The 18,425-nt window shown below is 42.7% G+C and overlaps 2 protein-coding genes across 2 annotated transcripts in view; one reads left to right on the forward strand and one right to left on the reverse strand.

Annotated features, from left to right (window-relative positions):
- LOC308080350 (gamma-aminobutyric acid receptor subunit gamma-3-like) overlaps positions 1-18,425 on the reverse strand; it is a gene marked incomplete at its 3' end in the record, with an annotated part of 187,194 nt that overhangs the window by 99,572 nt on the left and 69,197 nt on the right. The window lies entirely within an intron of this gene.
- Positions 7,042-8,040, forward strand: LOC308080186 (globoside alpha-1,3-N-acetylgalactosaminyltransferase 1-like; the record flags this gene model as incomplete). Its single annotated transcript, XM_080421962.1, has 1 exon — positions 7,042-8,040. One exon carries the CDS (start codon positions 7,042-7,044, stop codon positions 8,038-8,040), a length of 999 nt encoding a protein of 332 aa, XP_080278088.1.

Genomic DNA, 18,425 nt, shown 5'->3' on the forward strand with positions numbered 1-18,425 from the left:
CCAAACCGCTGCGACTGATCGGAGACAAGCGTCTTGTTGAGCACACTGCAAGCAGGCCACAGTACAGCAGTATACTGTACCTCCACAAATTATTTGTCACACGTTTTAATACTTTCTGAAATATGTAACTTTAAAGACCAATTCCACATGTCCCATGGTGTGGTTTAAATCCTCAGAGGTAATCTCTATTTAATAAATGTCAATTATTATTTTTCTTCCCCCAAAAACCTCCCAAAAGCAGCTTTACACAACCTTTTTCTTTGCTCTGTGTTTTGCCCTCATTTAGTATTCCGTATCCTATGAATTATGCATAAGTTTGATCCTCCAGAACAATGGGTAATCCCCGAGTATGCACACCAAACATACTGCCACCAAAACACCTCGATGCGAAGCACGGAGGTGTGGAGTTATGGGGAAGCGCTCGTTTTGTTTCAATCTATGTCCCTGCGTACTTCCTCACTGCTTAATGTTGCATTTGGTGCATGTTGTTTAGACCATTGGTTCTCAAAGTGGGGTCCGGGGACCCCCAGGGGTCCTTGAGGGGGTTCCAGGGGGTCCCCAGAAAAAGTAGTTAACGTAGCATCACAATCATTTTAACCACTTTATCGATGTATACGTTGGCTATTCAAAAATAGCAGATCTACAAGCTCAAAGCGTCACTTCGTGCCGTGCTGCAAGCTTGTAGATCTGCTATTTTTGAATTATTTTGAAAAATATAAAAAAATCTTTCAGATGGGGGTCCGCGGCCAAATATATATCAATTTGGGGGTCCTTCACATGAAAAAGTTTGAGAACCACTGGTTTAGACAGATGATAGGTTTGATCTTTAACTGGTATTTGCTTTGCAGCACTTTCTTTGCACTCTAATTACAGTATGTGACATTTACCCTGTCGTTTCTTGATTAGGATTCATGCCATTTACTCCAGTCGTGCACTTTTGTTCAAGTCACTCTGGAAAAGAGCATCTGCTAAAGGCCTAATTTGTATAGCCTCTGGTTTGTTTATGTTAAAGGTAGGCTAAGTGATTTTCTTTGGTAAAAAAAAAAGGTAGTGTTAGCTCTATATTCTGATGTCTTAGTACTCATAGCTATAGAGTGTTTGTTCAGTAACAGGAGTCTCCACGTCTCTCCTGCTCTTTATTAAAAAGAAAATGCATTTTCAGGTCGGGATACCAATTTTATCCAATCAGGATAGAGAACTCAGTCAGGATACAGATTAAACAAGTGAAATGTGACATGGAAGTGATGACATAAAGAAATGAGCAGACAAATGGAACTGGAACACAATAAAAAATAAGCTAATACATGTATGTGTTCTCTCTCCTGATTGGCTGAAATTTTGCCACCTACCTGAAAATGTATTTTTTGTTTATTAGAGAGCTGGATATACTCTATAGCAATGATTACTGTCAGATTATAGCGCTTTAACCTTTTAACAAAAAAAAAACGTTTTGTTTTAACCAAAAAATATAAGTCACAACAACAACAGAATGCTTCACCCATCAAACCAGTGAAAATTTAAGATAGCCATTGACGTTCGCCTGCGCCCACCCAACTACGATGACCTATTATTTTTGTCTTTTTCGTGACATTTTTGACACTTTTGTCTGTATAAAAAATTCCTGTCTCCTACCGGCTAATGTATCCGGTAGGAGACACAAAGTAGATTCTTTGTGTCTCCTACCGGAAATACACCCGGACATCAAATTATTGGCTTAGGAATGCGACAAAAAACAAAATAAATCCATGTATTCAAGGCTTCATGGGGTGTGCAATTGATAGAAAATACATATTTTTTTGGGTGAACTCCTCCTTTAAGGTGTCAATGTGTCAAACAGTGTGGAACATACAGCACCACCCACACACTACTGAATGCATGGCAGGGTCATCCTGCTCTCTTTGTCATTCTCTGCAGTCTGACACAGACACACTCATCCATGCTTTCATCACATCGCACCAGTATCCTCCATGGCCCCGCCTCCAAAGTCCTCAATTAACTCCAATATGTCCAGAACCCAGCTGCCCGCCTGCTCACCATGTACCCGTTCCTAGAGACCATATTACACCGCTCCTCCACGACCGTCACTGGCTTCCGGTCAAAACAAAGAATCCACTTCAAAATACTACTCCTACATTTCTTACTTAAGTAAAAGTATCAATACTGCATTGTAGAAATACTCTGTTAGGGCGCGGTCCAACCAAAACATGGTCGGCGGCTGTTAAATGCAGGTTGTGCGCGGTCACAGTTTTTTTTGCAGCCAGTGCATTCTAAATAAACGGAGTGACCGACCTGTCACTCACTTTCAGGACCCTCCCATAAAACAGCTACAATTGTTGCTCTATCGCAAACACCAATGTTGCTTCCTGAGTCTTGGGACGGTCCGCCTTCCACTCACCCGATTGGACAGAGGGGGAAAAGCATCATAGAGCGCATAAAAGCAAGATGTGCGCGACAAGCAGAAAGATGCGCTCTTGCGTGAATCCACGCATTTGCATTGACAAAGCATTGGCAGATTCCGCCCCAGAAGTCAAATAAAAGTGCGGTGGGACCGTGCCCTTACAAGTAAAAGTCCGGAATTCAAAATTTACTTGAGTAAAAGTACACAAGTATTGGTATCAAAATGTACTTAAAGTAGCCTACCAAAAGTAAAAGTACTAAAATGTTTGAAAATAGCAGATCTACAAGCTCACAACGCGTTGCGACGCGTACCAGGGACTCCCCATACAATATTTGTAAAATGTTTCAAAAGTATTCCACTTTCTTTTCTAGATTATTTTGAAAATAGCAGATCTGCAAGCTCACAACCGCATTGCAAATAGCCAATGTAACTTTTGAGTTAAAGTGATGAAACTGTAATTTTGCTGGGGACCCCCATGGAACCTCTGAGGGACCCCACTTTAACAACCACTGTGGTCAAGTGAGCTCCTAATCTCATCAACGTTTGGCTGACTGTGACCAGGACATCTCCAGTAGGCTCAGCAGTGCGTTGTGGCATCCCAGAACCAACCCCCTTCTGTATCTGCCTACAGTACACTACAGCCAGCTCATTTGGGAGAGCAGATGGGATCTTTTCTCTGACCATCCAGACCAGGCGGCTAACCTGATGGCACTGGCCAGCATTGCCAGACTTTGCGAGAGATACAAGCGGTCAGGCCTACGAAAACAAGCCCCATAAGAATCGACCAGTTTTACTACTTGAACCTACTGTACATCGACTATTTGAAAATAGCATATCTACAAGCTCACAACGCGTCGCATCCTGACACGTTGTGAGCTTGTAGATCTGCAAAATCTGAAACATTTTGAAACATTGGAATATGTTTGAAACATTTTAAATACACAAATCTTTGTATGGGGTCCTTGTTGTTTGAGAACAACATTAGACAAATGTTAGCCCAAATAAATAAAAAATCTGGTCTAGGCTTTTTGTCCGCTCATGCCCAGTGGTGTGAAGAAGTATTACATTTGTTTAACTTTCAGATGGGGGTTCATGGCCAAATACAGTACATACACAAAAAAGTTTGAGAACTACTGATTTAGAAGGCATTCGTAGAATCGGCCTCAGGTCTTAATAGGTTAATGTGCTTAGTTACTTTCCACCACTGCTCATGCAGGATGGCCTGGCACAAGGTCCACTCATGCCCAGGTCCCTTATCAGCCGTACAGTTGATGTTGCCATAAAACCCCCGACATCCAATTTCTACTGGTCACATCTTTGCTCTCCAGCCCTGCTGTTAATTCTATTGCAAGCTCTGCATAATAATCACACTTTCTGTCTTTCGAAGGCTTCCTTTTCAATGAGAGGCGAGCGACAAGTCTGAGGGGCGGAGCGGCAAGTGGGCACGATCCTGTGAAATTGTCACGCTCGTTTTTTGATTGATTGAATACTTAATTCATCACTATAGCATGATCGTTTCACACACACACACGCCCGCCCATGACTAAAACTAAGACTAAATGCATTGACAATTTCGTCAACAAATAAAAACTAGACTAAAATGTTAGTGAGGGACTAGTGGAGAAGAGATCCAGACAAGTCATTTTATGTTTGTTTGCGCTCGGGTGTTGCGCTCTGAAAATAGCAGATCTACAAGCTCACAACGCGTCGCGCTGCGACGCGTTGTGAGGTTGTAGATCTGCTATTTTCAGCATGCAACCAAATGTAAAATCAGCCATTACGACGCCATCGAGGCACCGCCAAAATACATTTTAGTCGACTAAATCAACTGTAGATTTAGTCGACTAAAACTAGACAAAAACTAAAACACTTCAGATGACTAAAATATGACTAAAACTAAATGAAAAATTATTCAAAAGACTATGACAAACTAAATCCTTTGCTGTCAAAATCAACACTGATGCCGTCTACTCACGGAGCGATTGTCTGTCTGTGTATTCACGAGGTATTCCCGCTGATCCAAGCGAGAGCGCAGGCGTTGTGTCATTCCCTGTCTGAAAAGCCCCTTAACCCATTCAAACCGGGAACGGATGTTGTTTTTTATTTCTTTGGGCAATTCAAAAATAGCAGCTATAGCAGATTTTGGGAAAAATCTTAATATATATATTTTTTTAAATCGAACATTTGTGAGTCAAATCTTTGCTTCTGGGGATTCTACAAGTGTCTTCTAAATCCTAACAGTTTTTCTTTTTTAAATGTATGTTGCTATAATATCAGTGGTTCTCAAAAATTATATGTATTTGGCCGTGGACCCCCCCATCTCAAAATATTTTGTTCCAGGGACCCCCAGAGTTTAAAAATATATATATTCAAAGATTTGCACACATTTTTTTTTAAAATCTAAAAATAGCAGATCTACAAGTTCATTGCGCGGTTCACACATATGAACTTGTATATCTGCTATTTTTGAATAGCCAAAGAGATCTTAAAATGACACAGATGCGTTCCCGGTCTTAATGGGTTAGGACAGAATACTATCTATCCATCCACCCACCCACCCTCTGATGTTGTCCTTCACAGGCCTGTCTCATTAACAATACCAGGCACCAACATACTCAAGAGGCTTGACCTCTGACACTCCATCTGGAGGAAAATTAAATGAATAAATACTTACTGTATACATACATACATACATACCAGGCACAGTAAATTGACAGCACTCCATCTAATCAAACTCAGACTATGTCGCATTGCTGCACGTGACCTCGTTGTTTTGGGTCCGTAATGAGTTGGATAGAGAGTGCTCACTGACTGAAAGTTGCTGAAAATGGTCAAAGCGTCTCTCCCTCTCCCGCTCTCTCTGAAATGGTATTGTGTTTGTGTTGTCAGTGAATATGTGTGTGTGCCTGTATGTGCCGGCGGCTGCCATCTCTCTCGGCTCCCCCGCGTACAATAGAGATCTCCATTGAACTAATCCACATATATGCAAAGAAGAATCAAAAGGTACTGGGTAAATTCGGTCTTTTCCTCTCTTCGCGCGCGCGCGCACGCACGCACGCACGCACGCTCACACGCACGCACGCTCTCACACACACACACACACACACACACACACACACACACACACACACACACACACACACACACACACACACACACACACACACACACACACACACACACACACACACACACACACACACACACACACACACACACACACACACACACACACACACACACACACACACACACACACACACGTCTTCTCACTCAACCATGTGCTTCAAAAGATGTATTTATGTATTAGTTATCCGAGCTGCTTTGGACTGCAGGCTGCACACACAGTATCTTCCTAAGACAACAACAAACTGTCTGAAAGCCTCTGAGAGAGAAAACATAAGACAATGCTCACCTGGGCTCATATCAGAAAATACAAACAAGAACATTGTTTCTTTGTAAGAAAGTTTATCTGGCATTTGGACAAATACCAATAAAATGTCAATGTTGATACTGAAATGAAATTCAGGTTAATCCAATTTGCCCGTGAAAGCGTTATCATAATCATAATTATACGTATCTTAATGTGCAAAGACACACAAATGTCACCCACGTTATTTCTGGATTTGCTATCATCGTGGGAACGTCTGATCCCTACAAAAGTGGTAAGACATGGTACAGTATAGCCAGGTACAGTGGTAGTACCTTGATAATGTCAGGGGTGGTACCCCTCTGGTGCCCCTGTGGTACCACCTATTTTTGTGGTACCACTTTTTTCTATGTGGTGCCACTAGATGGCGGTAGAGAGCAACTAATGGCGGTAGAGACACACAGGCATGTTGTGTCTATTTGAGACAGGGCTGCTTTCAGTCAACAGATAGAAGCTGCAATTGAAGCTGAACTTGTTGAGAAGTGAAACAAATAATTGTATTGGTTATATTATCAAGATGTATTTTGGTAAATTGCAAAACAACTTATGTCATAAAGGTTGTAGCCTACACAATAAAGTCCTCATTATTAGTGGCATTTTGACACTCCTAAAACACTGAGGATTTTACTGTGTACACTGAGGCCTATACGGTAGGCTATCATATGATACACAGGCTAACAGTCTTTGTTTTTCATGGAGATCCTCATCTTGTTCTGCAGATGGTTGATATGAAATCTTTCTCTATCTGGTGTTTGGGTCAGGATATTCATTGTTACCTAATAATCATGTATAGGTTGTGAAGACTCCAGCCAAGTCTGTCTTCTCAGAATTGCAATGGATTTCATTGAAATGAAAGGACTCGGGAAAGAGGAGAGATGCTAAGCAGAATATATACGTAATATAGTTATACAATTGAACGCTCTTATGTGGAGTTATCCGACCTATATCCAACGTAAACTCCATATATGGAGATAGCTTACATCAGTAAGATGTCACGAGCATCCAGCCAAGCACTATATAAATGGTGAACTCAATATTTCCACGTCAAAGAGCAGAATTATTCAACTTAGTAACTAAGTAATTCACTCTTTGACTATCTCTAATTCTCAAGACGGTCTTGAGGATGGTCATGGCTCCGCCACTAGCTCGCACTCGAACTAGCTGGTTCCGGCAACCAGACAAAAGAAGGGCCTTTTGTCTAATAGTCTCAGGGATGTTGGCCTCCGCCGCGCTTATCCTAATCCACCGGTCTTTGAATTGGAAGAATGATGACCCGGCTCCAGCTCCGACAGTCCCCTTGGCCCGGACGTGTCAGAGAGAAACGATTGCACCGGAATATCTTCGCTATGACAAACCGAGCGCCCTGACTGGACGCACCGACGTTGTCACGTTGACGCCCTGGGGAGCTCCGATCGTATGGGAATCCACATTTGAACCCGCGTTGTTGGATGGCATCTACAAACCCTCCGACATCACCGTGGCAGTTACAGTTTTTGCCGTTGGTGAATACATACAATTCCTCAAGGATTTCCTGGAAACCGCAGAGAGGTACTTCTTCGTGGGATTTAAAGTCCATTATTACGTCTTCACGGATAGGCCAGAGCAAGTCCCCTCCGTTAAGATGGCTGCAGGACGGGAGTTGTTTGTCAAGCCAGCGCCAAACTCAAAACGCTGGGAGGAGATAACAGCCAACAGGTCAAAAATTATTGCCAATTTTATCGAAACGGAGCTGCGCGATGGCGCCGACTACATCTTCTGTTTTGACGTCGATTCGAAGTTCCATGACCGCTGGGGATCTGAAACTCTAGGTAAGCTGGTCGCCGTGTTGCACTTTAATCACTTCACCCAGGAGCGCAGCCAGTTCATCTACGAACGCAGACCGGAGTCTAAAGCCTTCATGTCCGCCGACGAGGGCGACTTCTACTACGGCGGGGGCGTGTTCGGAGGGGAGCCGGCGTCCGTCCATCACATGCTGTCGACGTGCAGCGACAACTTTGAGCTGGACGCCCAGCGGGGCATCGAGGCAGCGTGGCAGGATGAGTCTCATCTGAACGCGTACCTTTGGCGCCACAAACCCACCAAGATTCTGTCTCCAGAGTATCAATGGCATGACGTCTACGCCAGAAAGCCAGAGATCAAAATAATCAGATTCTCTGCAATCATTAAGGACTACCGTAAGATACGTCCAGGATGGACTGGCGGCCCGATGTAGGAAGAGAGTCATCAGCAGGGCCGGCGCGTCCATACTAGAGCTGGGATACCCGACCGAAACTGTCGGGTACCGACGGGCCGTGCACGGGTCGGACGCATTTGCATAATTGGTGGTCGGAATTCAATTCGGATCGGTCATATTTTGATATATAGAAAATAAAGTGTAAAAATACGGTCCGCCTGGGCGAAACACCAAAGAAAGAGGCTCACCCGTGTCTGTTCTACTTCCTGGTTTACGTGACAACGCACAGTGCGTTGTCACGTAAGAGACTAGCATGTTGGGGACTAGCATGTTGGAGACTAGCATGTTGGGGCCAGCGGAGGTAAAAGTTAACTTGTCTTCTGGCAAGTTTATTACAACTGAAAACTTAAACGGGAAATCGCCGGTGTGGAAGCATTTCAGCTTAGTCGTTAATGCAGACACGAACGATGCCGTTGGCTTTTTGAAGTGCAAAGGTTGCGGCGACCTGATGCATTATGACAGCATGCGGACTGGTAATACAGCCCTGAATCGACATCTGGATACAGTGTCATATTTTTTTTTTCTTCTTTTTTTCCAAATTTTTATCCCGGTGCCAATTTCCTAAGTGATCCTGGGCGCTACACCAGCCCTACACCAGCACTACACCAGTCCCCCACAGTAGGGAGGCCAGGGCCGGCGCGTCCATACTAGAGCTGGGATACCCGACCGAAACTGTCGGGTACCGACGGGCCGTGCACGGGTCGGACGCATTTGCATAATTGGTGGTCGGAATTCAATTCGGATCGGTCATATTTTGATATATAGAAAATAAAGTGTAAAAATACGGTCCGCCTGGGCGAAACACCAAAGAAAGAGGCTCACCCGTGTCTGTTCTACTTCCTGGTTTACGTGACAACGCACAGTGCGTTGTCACGTAAGAGACTAGCATGTTGGGGACTAGCATGTTGGAGACTAGCATGTTGGGGCCAGCGGAGGTAAAAGTTAACTTGTCTTCTGGCAAGTTTATTACAACTGAAAACTTAAACGGGAAATCGCCGGTGTGGAAGCATTTCAGCTTAGTCGTTAATGCAGACACGAACGATGCCGTTGGCTTTTTGAAGTGCAAAGGTTGCGGCGACCTGATGCATTATGACAGCATGCGGACTGGTAATACAGCCCTGAATCGACATCTGGATACAGTGTCATATTTTTTTTTTTCTTCTTTTTTTCCAAATTTTTATCCCGGTGCCAATTTCCTAAGTGATCCTGGGCGCTACACCAGCCCTACACCAGCACTACACCAGTCCCCCACAGTAGGGAGGCCAGGGCCGGCGCGTCCATACTAGAGCTGGGATACCCGACCGAAACTGTCGGGTACCGACGGGCCGTGCACGGGTCGGACGCATTTGCATAATTGGTGGTCGGAATTCAATTCGGATCGGTCATATTTTGATATATAGAAAATAAAGTGTAAAAATACGGTCCGCCTGGGCGAAACACCAAAGAAAGAGGCTCACCCGTGTCTGTTCTACTTCCTGGTTTACGTGACAACGCACAGTGCGTTGTCACGTAAGAGACTAGCATGTTGGGGACTAGCATGTTGGAGACTAGCATGTTGGGGCCAGCGGAGGTAAAAGTTAACTTGTCTTCTGGCAAGTTTATTACAACTGAAAACTTAAACGGGAAATCGCCGGTGTGGAAGCATTTCAGCTTAGTCGTTAATGCAGACACGAACGATGCCGTTGGCTTTTTGAAGTGCAAAGGTTGCGGCGACCTGATGCATTATGACAGCATGCGGACTGGTAATACAGCCCTGAATCGACATCTGGATACAGTGTCATATTTTTTTTTTTCTTCTTTTTTTCCAAATTTTTATCCCGGTGCCAATTTCCTAAGTGATCCTGGGCGCTACACCACCAGCCCTACACCAGCACTACACCAGTCCCCCACAGTAGGGAGGCCAGGGCCGGCGCGTCCATACTAGAGCTGGGATACCCGACCGAAACTGTCGGGTACCGACGGGCCGTGCACGGGTCGGACGCATTTGCATAATTGGTGGTCGGAATTCAATTCGGATCGGTCATATTTTGATATATAGAAAATAAAGTGTAAAAATACGGTCCGCCTGGGCGAAACACCAAAGAAAGAGGCTCACCCGTGTCTGTTCTACTTCCTGGTTTACGTGACAACGCACAGTGCGTTGTCACGTAAGAGACTAGCATGTTGGGGACTAGCATGTTGGAGACTAGCATGTTGGGGCCAGCGGAGGTAAAAGTTAACTTGTCTTCTGGCAAGTTTATTACAACTGAAAACTTAAACGGGAAATCGCCGGTGTGGAAGCATTTCAGCTTAGTCGTTAATGCAGACACGAACGATGCCGTTGGCTTTTTGAAGTGCAAAGGTTGCGGCGACCTGATGCATTATGACAGCATGCGGACTGGTAATACAGCCCTGAATCGACATCTGGATACAGTGTCATATTTTTTTTTTTTCTTCTTTTTTTCCAAATTTTTATCCCGGTGCCAATTTCCTAAGTGATCCTGGGCGCTACACCAGCCCTACACCAGCACTACACCAGTCCCCCACAGTAGGGAGGCCAGGGCCGAGCTCATGCTTCCTTCAATGCATGAGAGCCAACTGACCTTCTTGTCACCTGACAGGGGGGAGTTTCCCTGGTTGGACGTAGCGCGTGGAAGGAACACGTTATTCCAACCAGTTCCCTTCCCCTCCATCAGGCGCCCCGTCATGGGGGAGGCGGTATAGCGACCAGGATTACTACATGTTTTTGTGAGGGTATTAACTACCCTAGGAGAAACGGGGAGAACATGCAAACTCCACACAGAGTAGGCCCTTTCGCCAACCCCACCTAGGGTATGGGCGCTGATGACGCGGAGGAGAAGACACGCCCACAGCGTCCCCGGCGGGAATCGAACCCAGGACCTTCTAGCTGTGAGGCGACAGCGCTACCGACTGCGCCACCGTGCCTCCGATACAGTGTCATATATAATGAATATATAGTGAAAAAAAGCGTCGGTTCCGGGCCCCGGTTCGGACGCATATTAATAATTAATGGTCGGGCTCGATTCGGGTCGGACACAAAGCTGTCGGTAACGGGTCGTATTCGGGCTGAAAAAATCTGCCCGATCCCAGCTCTAGTCAATACAGGCGACCTAGGTGGACTGCCTAGAGGCTAGAGCGGCAGTTTGGAGAGGCGGAAAAAAGTGTTGGCAAAAAAAAAAAAACATATTGTTGAACAGTTAATGCAAGTAATTAATGCAAAAAAATTAAATTACAATCACTTTGAAATGCAATCACCCTTCCCCTGTTGCTAATAATGTACTGTAGGATTCATGGACTCACATGCGCCACATCGTGGCCGATCAGCCACACTACACCTAAAAAAAGGTGTCAAATGTGGCACCACCAAGTAGTGGTGGTGCCTTTGTGGTACCACAGAGGCACTCAGATGGTATTACTGCCGTTATCAAGTGCTAACCACTGTATGTACACACACACACACACACACGCTGTGGTAGCAAGATTTATAGACTGTCAAATGTGTATTTATTTCAATTATATTCAACCTTGTAGAACATACTGTAGTCTACTGTAGTCATAGAGTTAAAAAAATAACAGAGAGGTAACGAAAATCCCTGCCCATTCACTTGTATGGAGTTCCCCCACTTCTTCCTGGTTCGGAAATGTGACGTACCTATGATTGGCCAACATGTCCAATGGGCTTCACTGCTCCCTCTCGGTTCTGGGGGCTTGGTTTTAGAACATAATACATAACATGGACGTCTTTAACTTAACCAGTCAGCATTATCTTGTGTATAAGAGGTGTCCAAGGTGACACCTCAGGAGGCTTCTGCCTCGACGGCTGAGGTACTGAAAATGCTGTTTTTCTGTTTCAATCTTCTTCAATAAATTGTCAACACTTCACCCTGAGTGGATATTCATATTTCCCATAATAATGCGTGCACACACACACACACTCACTCACACTCACACTCACACACACACACACACACACACACACACACACACACACACACACACACAGTGAGAAGGACACATCTGAGATAGTTGTCATCTGTGAGGGTAAATTCAGCGTGGTTTTCATTACATCTGCTCTAACCTCTGTTATTCGACTCTCTTGTGCACTGGTTCTCAAAGTGGGGTCTGAGGACACCCAGGGGTCCTTGGGGAGCAATTAGAAAATAAGTATTTTCGAATACAGGTCCTTGGCATAATAAAATGTTTGCTAACCACTACTGCTATTGTGACTACGACTGTATATACCGGCATCAAGTGCATTTATTCCCATAGCTATTGCACCAGTTTCAAAACAAACAATAATATTGCCTGCACGTTTTTCCCACAAAGACATCAGGGTGTTCAGATGACACACTTCCCAGTACGAGCAGATTTACTTCACTCTCTGATGGCACTCATCGTGATAACAATATAATAAAGAGCCAGAATCAATGTTTGTCTCATGCCAACAAAGAAGAAATCAGAAACACGTTTCAAAATGTACAAATACTGAACAAAGCAACGTATTGAAACCGATAAAAGTAGTGCAGTGGTTACTATTTCTGTTAAATGTGTGTTTGTTCCAGAATGTCTTATGTTCTGTGTCTTTGTTGGTGGGGGAGAAAGTGAATGAGCAAGAGGAAAAAGGAGAGAGAGAGAGAGAGAGAGAGGAGGAGGAGAGACAGGGAGAGAGAGCAAGCCAAGGGATAAACAACCTAATCACCTACTGTATGGTTTGAACATATCGTTGCTTTCGGGCAAAAACCTCTTATCTCCATATTCTAACTTTTTGTGTTTTTTCATAAATTAACGCCTTACTTGATCATAAACAGATCAAAACAGCGTCACACAAAAGCATTAAAAGTAGCATGAGCTTGTAAATCTGCTCCTTTTGCCATTTTTGAATTTTAATCCTTAACCATTCACTGGACAATTTATGACGTCTTTTTCGTTTTCAGTGGTTTTCCACCAGCTGGCGCTGTTCTCTATCACCTGAGTGACCATTTTCACCCTCAAGTCAAACAGATCCAGGAGATCAAGATATCGAAAGATCCCCCCCCCCCCCCCCCCCCCCATGAACTTCCTGTTTTGCGTTTTTGAGAAATCAGCTGTATCTCTGTATTCTATTTTTTTTTTCCCTGCATTTTTTGACGAGAGACGCTATATTCAACAGCCTGTAAACCAGGGAAGGGGGAGTCGCAGTGAGTTTTTTTCTCTCTCTCGCGGCAGCACAGTAAAACCCTTCGTGCTTAGCAGCCGTCCTGGGATCGATCATACTGGATATACTGAAAAATCGCTGGCAGTGGGCAAACACAGCCAGAAATAAGTCTGGCAGTGAATGAGTTAAAAGTATCAGTTTTGGATATATGGGGTTTCCTCCCGACAGTGACGATACTTGCGCATACGCTTGACCGCGAGTTTGCACCTCCATGCGTCGCCGCACACAGCATGAGTCTTTGTACAGCTGGGAACAGTACGAGATCCCAAAGATCAATCCTTGCAAACACGCTTATATGGCTCCAAATCTTATTTACACCACGTGATGATGCATTCATCTGCAGCAGGTGAAAGGACGTCCGTGACGTGCCGATCTGTTATGCAGACCTTTGGCAGATGTGACCCAGGCCGGGGACGATGCAGCAGGCTTTAAGATGGTTTAAGATGTTTCATATGTGTGATAAATTATCATGTTATTTATACATTATAGCTTCAAATCATGCATTAGTTATGACCTGGAGAAGGTCTGTATGAAACGGCATGAATCCATTTTTGGAAAGAGAGGCACATTATCAGCATCTGTGGTTGCTTGGCATGTTTAACTCATTCATTGCCAGAAAAAAAACATTGTCTAGTTGCCATAGTGCAAGCGTTTTTTTTTCTGTTTTCACTCACCTTTGAAAAATCATAGAATATTATTCTTCACAGCGATGGACCCGCCGATCGCGCTAAAAGACGTAGCGGGGTCCCGTACACAAATTTCATTTTTTTTTTTTGGAAGTCAACGTCGTGTTTTTTTTGTGATCACGTGGTTTTGCTGCCTCGCGCCTCTGAGGGACTCAGATGGTGATCGCTGGTTTGCGAACAGCGCCATCTGGTGGATAAACACTGAAAACACCAAAACACGTCAATGGCACTTGGAGCCTTTGGGAAAAAACACGTAAAACACGTCAATGGTACTGAATGAGTTAATGTTTTCAATTGAGCAAATTGTACATTTAAAGCCCCCCCCCCCCCTCCCCTCCACTATTTTTTTCTACAGTTAACTCCTATGGCGTTGACTATACAGATTGTGATGTGCAGAACTTGTGCCTCCTTTTCAGATTCTTCCACCGGAGGTGGGGAGCTACTCTGGTCTGCACTCCCTCAGAATGTGAGCCTGACTGTGTGATGTCACCACAGCGAGTGTCAATTAGCGAAGCTGAAAGCGCTTTCCTTTTGGGCAGCAGTGGGGTACAAGGCACGGGGCCTGTGATATTTGCTCATTAAAATATTCATAGATCCAGAATTAGACCATTAGACCGATATGCTTAAAGAGAGGCGTGTGTGTGTGTGTGTGTGTGTGTGTGTGTGTGTGTGTGTGTGTGTGTGTGTGTGTGTGTGTGTGTGTGTGTGTGTGTGTGTGTGTGTGTGTGTGTGTGTGTATCCTGACATACTTAGTTGCACGTGTCAGTGTCATGTACTGAACATAGGAGATCTACAAGCTCACAAGGCATCCGTTGTCATCTTGTAGATCGGGTATTTTCCGTGCGCAACGCAGCGTGCAACCAAGTATAAAATCAGGCATTCGTTTGGAGGCCAGTGGTACATCGTTTGCTCAGTGGCGTGTGGACCATAAGGGAGCCATGCCAACCACTGGAGGAGACCTGGAGAGACTGACTAATGTGAAATGAATGAATGAAACAATATTCCCCACCCATTATTATTCATCTACTTCTGTCTCTCTTCGTTTGTAATATACATTTGTTGGCTCTGCTATCAAGACTCAGTGGTATCTGGTCTACTATGGACCTCTTTTATGCCAACCTAAAGTGAGTGATTCATGAAAAAAGTAGGCCTATACATTAAAAAAAAAGGATAATCCAGATGAATCCTTGTGTCAATAATGAACCAGACCTCTCTTTATTAGCACTGGCAGTACCAGCTGCTGGTGATGATTCACCTGACTAACAAGACACTCATAAGCTTCAACTTCCAGACGCCCTTTTCTTTTTTCTCTTTCTTCACTTCGAGTTACTTTGAACACCTGCCCCTCTAAAGGCCGTGAAACACTGGAAGTGTCACTGACGCAAGTGCCACTTCTGACGCAAGTGTCATTGATGCACGTCAAGAGATTAAAAAGAAGAGGTTACCTTTCTCGTTTTGGATGGTCTGTGCCACTCGTCGACGCTCCAAACTGAGTTCTTCTGAGCAGTGTGCTTATTTTTGGACTCTTTTTAGACTTTGGGCTTGTTTTTCTGTAAAGTTGCTTGTAAATATTGGCAGTTTGTGTTATTTTGGGGCTAGTTTCTAAAGTGTAGTTGCTTATTTGGGCTTTTTCCTAATGTTGTTTAAACCAGTGGTTCTCAATCTTTTTCATGTCGAGGACCCCCAAAATTAACATGTATTTGGCCACGGACCCCCACTGAAAATATTTTTTGCCAGGGAAATACATTTTCCGATTTATAACATTTTTGTATTGATATTTTCATTCTTTAAATAGCGGATCTACAAGCTTATAACGCGTCGCATTGCAACGCGTTGTGAGCTTGTAGATTGGCTATTTTCAAACAGCCGATGTATATGTTTAAAGCGGTCATGTGGCCTAGTCGTGTCTTTTGGGCTTGTTTTCATAGACTGGGTTGCTTATTTATGTCCCAAAATCTGGCAACACTGGTGCTGAGAGGTCTCTGTACGGACCTGCTTGAAAGGTACTTCTTTACCCCGCCTCCTCATAAAGCCGCAAACTGCATGATGGCTGCTTTAAAGAAGTTGCTTTGTTCCTAATACAAAAAAAAAAAGACGTCATTGGCACTAATGGCACACTGAAAACGGCCGTCAAAAGACGTCATAAGTATAGCCTGCCTATCAGATTCAATCATTGCTACCTTGTTCTTTTAGGTGACATTACCAATACAGAGTCCACTAGATGGCATGCTATTATTACCTGTGCTGCCACAAACAGCTATTGATATGACTTCATACATAATTCATAGTTTAATTCATTCATTAATAACATTGATTCTGTATCCTTTTATGTATGCATGACATTTAGGACCAGCAGTATTTATTGTGGGATCGCTAAAGCGATCACACTACTGTTATCTTCAACGTTTTGGTACCGTTTTTGGTACCGTTTTTTGGCCCCTAACTAGTCCTTCATACTTTTAGCTACAAACTCCGTTCCAACTCTACAATGTTCGGCCTACTTAGGACATATCGGCTACCATTTGAATTTTTGAAATCATTTGTACTTTTAGAGATATTTCACTTTTTACTTCTAAAAAACTCCCATTAATTTCAATGGAGAAATTCATACTTTTAGCTAGAAACTCCGTTCCAACTCTATAACGTTCAGCCTACTTAGGACATATTGGCTACCATTAGAATTTTTGAAATCATTTGTACTTTTAGAGATATTTCACTTTTTAAATGGTAAAAATACTTAAAAGTTGATAAAAAGAGTAAAAATACTTAAAAGTTGTAAAAATTAGTAAAAGCTACTTTAAAGTAAATAAAGTGACTAAAAATACTTTAAAGTAAATACCATGAGTAAAAATACTTAAGAGTACTTATATTGAGTAAAAATACTTAAAAGTACTCAAAATGAGTAAAAATACTTAAAAGTTGAAAAAAATAGTAAAAATACTTAAAAGTTGATAAAAAGAGTAAAAATACTTAAAAGTTGTAAAAATTTGTAAAAGCTACTTTAAAGTAAATAAAGTGACTAAAAATACTTTAAAGTAAGTACCTTGATTAAAAATACTTAAGAGTACTTATACTGAGTAAAAATACTTAAAAGTACTCAACATGAGTAAAAATACTTAAAAGTTGAAAAAAATAGTAAAAATACTTAAAAGTTGTAAAAATTAGTAAAAAATACTTTAAAGTAAATAAAGTGACTAAAAATAATTTAAAGTAAATACCCTTTAGAACCTTTCAAACCTTTAGAACCTCTTAAACCTTTCAAACCTTTCAAACCTTTCAAACCTTTCAAACCTTTCAAACCTTTCAAACCTTTAGAACCTTTCAAACCTTTAGAACCTTTCAAACCTTTAGAACCTCTTAAACCTTTCAAACCTTTAGAACCTCTTAAACCTTTCAAACCTTTCAAACCTTTAGAACCATTCAAAGCTTTAGAAGCTTTCAAACCTTTAGAACCTCTTAAACCTTTCAAACCTTTCAAACCTCTTAAACCTTTCAAACCTTTCAAACCTTTAGAACCTTTCAAAACTTTAGAACCTTTAAAACCTTTAAAACCTTTAAAACCTTTAAACCTTTCAAACCTTTAACTCTACTAACACTATCAATACTCAATACCATCAACATTCTTAGCGATCCCACACTGTTTCTTCAGGAACAGTACCTTCTAGTTTAAGTTGATGTATGCATGTTACTTTTATAGGTTTCCAATTCAATATTATTATATAAATAATGAAGCCTTTTGCAACTGCATACACTTTAAATTCCTCCAAGACTCCTGAACTAGATTGGCTTACAGCAGAAAAGGAATGACAAACCTTGGCGTTTCGGTTTGTTTGGCACAGCAAAACACCCTTATCTTTTTCCTGAGAGTAAATTCAATTGAATGCATTTGCATTATAGTGCAAAAAGTACATTCATTTGAATTCAACTGCATTATAGTGCCAAAAGTAAATTCATTTGAATTCAATTGCTTTACAGCGGCAAATCACAACAAGTCATCTCAAAACACTTCACATAAAATGATTGTGATGTTACATTAACTACTTTTGCTGGGGACCGGCCTGATACTCCACCACTTTAAGAACCAATGCACTATAAGATTCATTCAAAAAACATCCATAGAGAGTACATTAATTTTTGCTCTTTTTTTGTGCGTCACCATGACATTCAATAGCGAGAATCCATAAAGGAAAAAGAAGATGGTGGTGCACTTGGTTTTGGCCTCGACTGTGGCCTTTAGTAATAGTCGTCTTTGAAGAAACCGTAGACAAAGCCGACTTTCATCACACACATTGTAGCCTGACTCACTGAGCACTCACGCCTTGAGCACTTCGAGTATAATCTCTAGGTGCGTAATTTGCAGAAATGGGCGGAAAATCAGACAGGCATTGTTGTGTTGAATGTCCCTTTAAGAACAGTCTAGTGCGTACAGTGCTATAACAGTCTAGTCTAGTTAATATGTAAGATATGTAAGGAATTAATGAGAA

This window comes from Gymnoscopelus braueri, assembly GCF_963280865.1.
Source record: "Gymnoscopelus braueri genome assembly, chromosome: 24".
NCBI lineage: Eukaryota > Metazoa > Chordata > Actinopteri > Myctophiformes > Myctophidae > Gymnoscopelus > Gymnoscopelus braueri.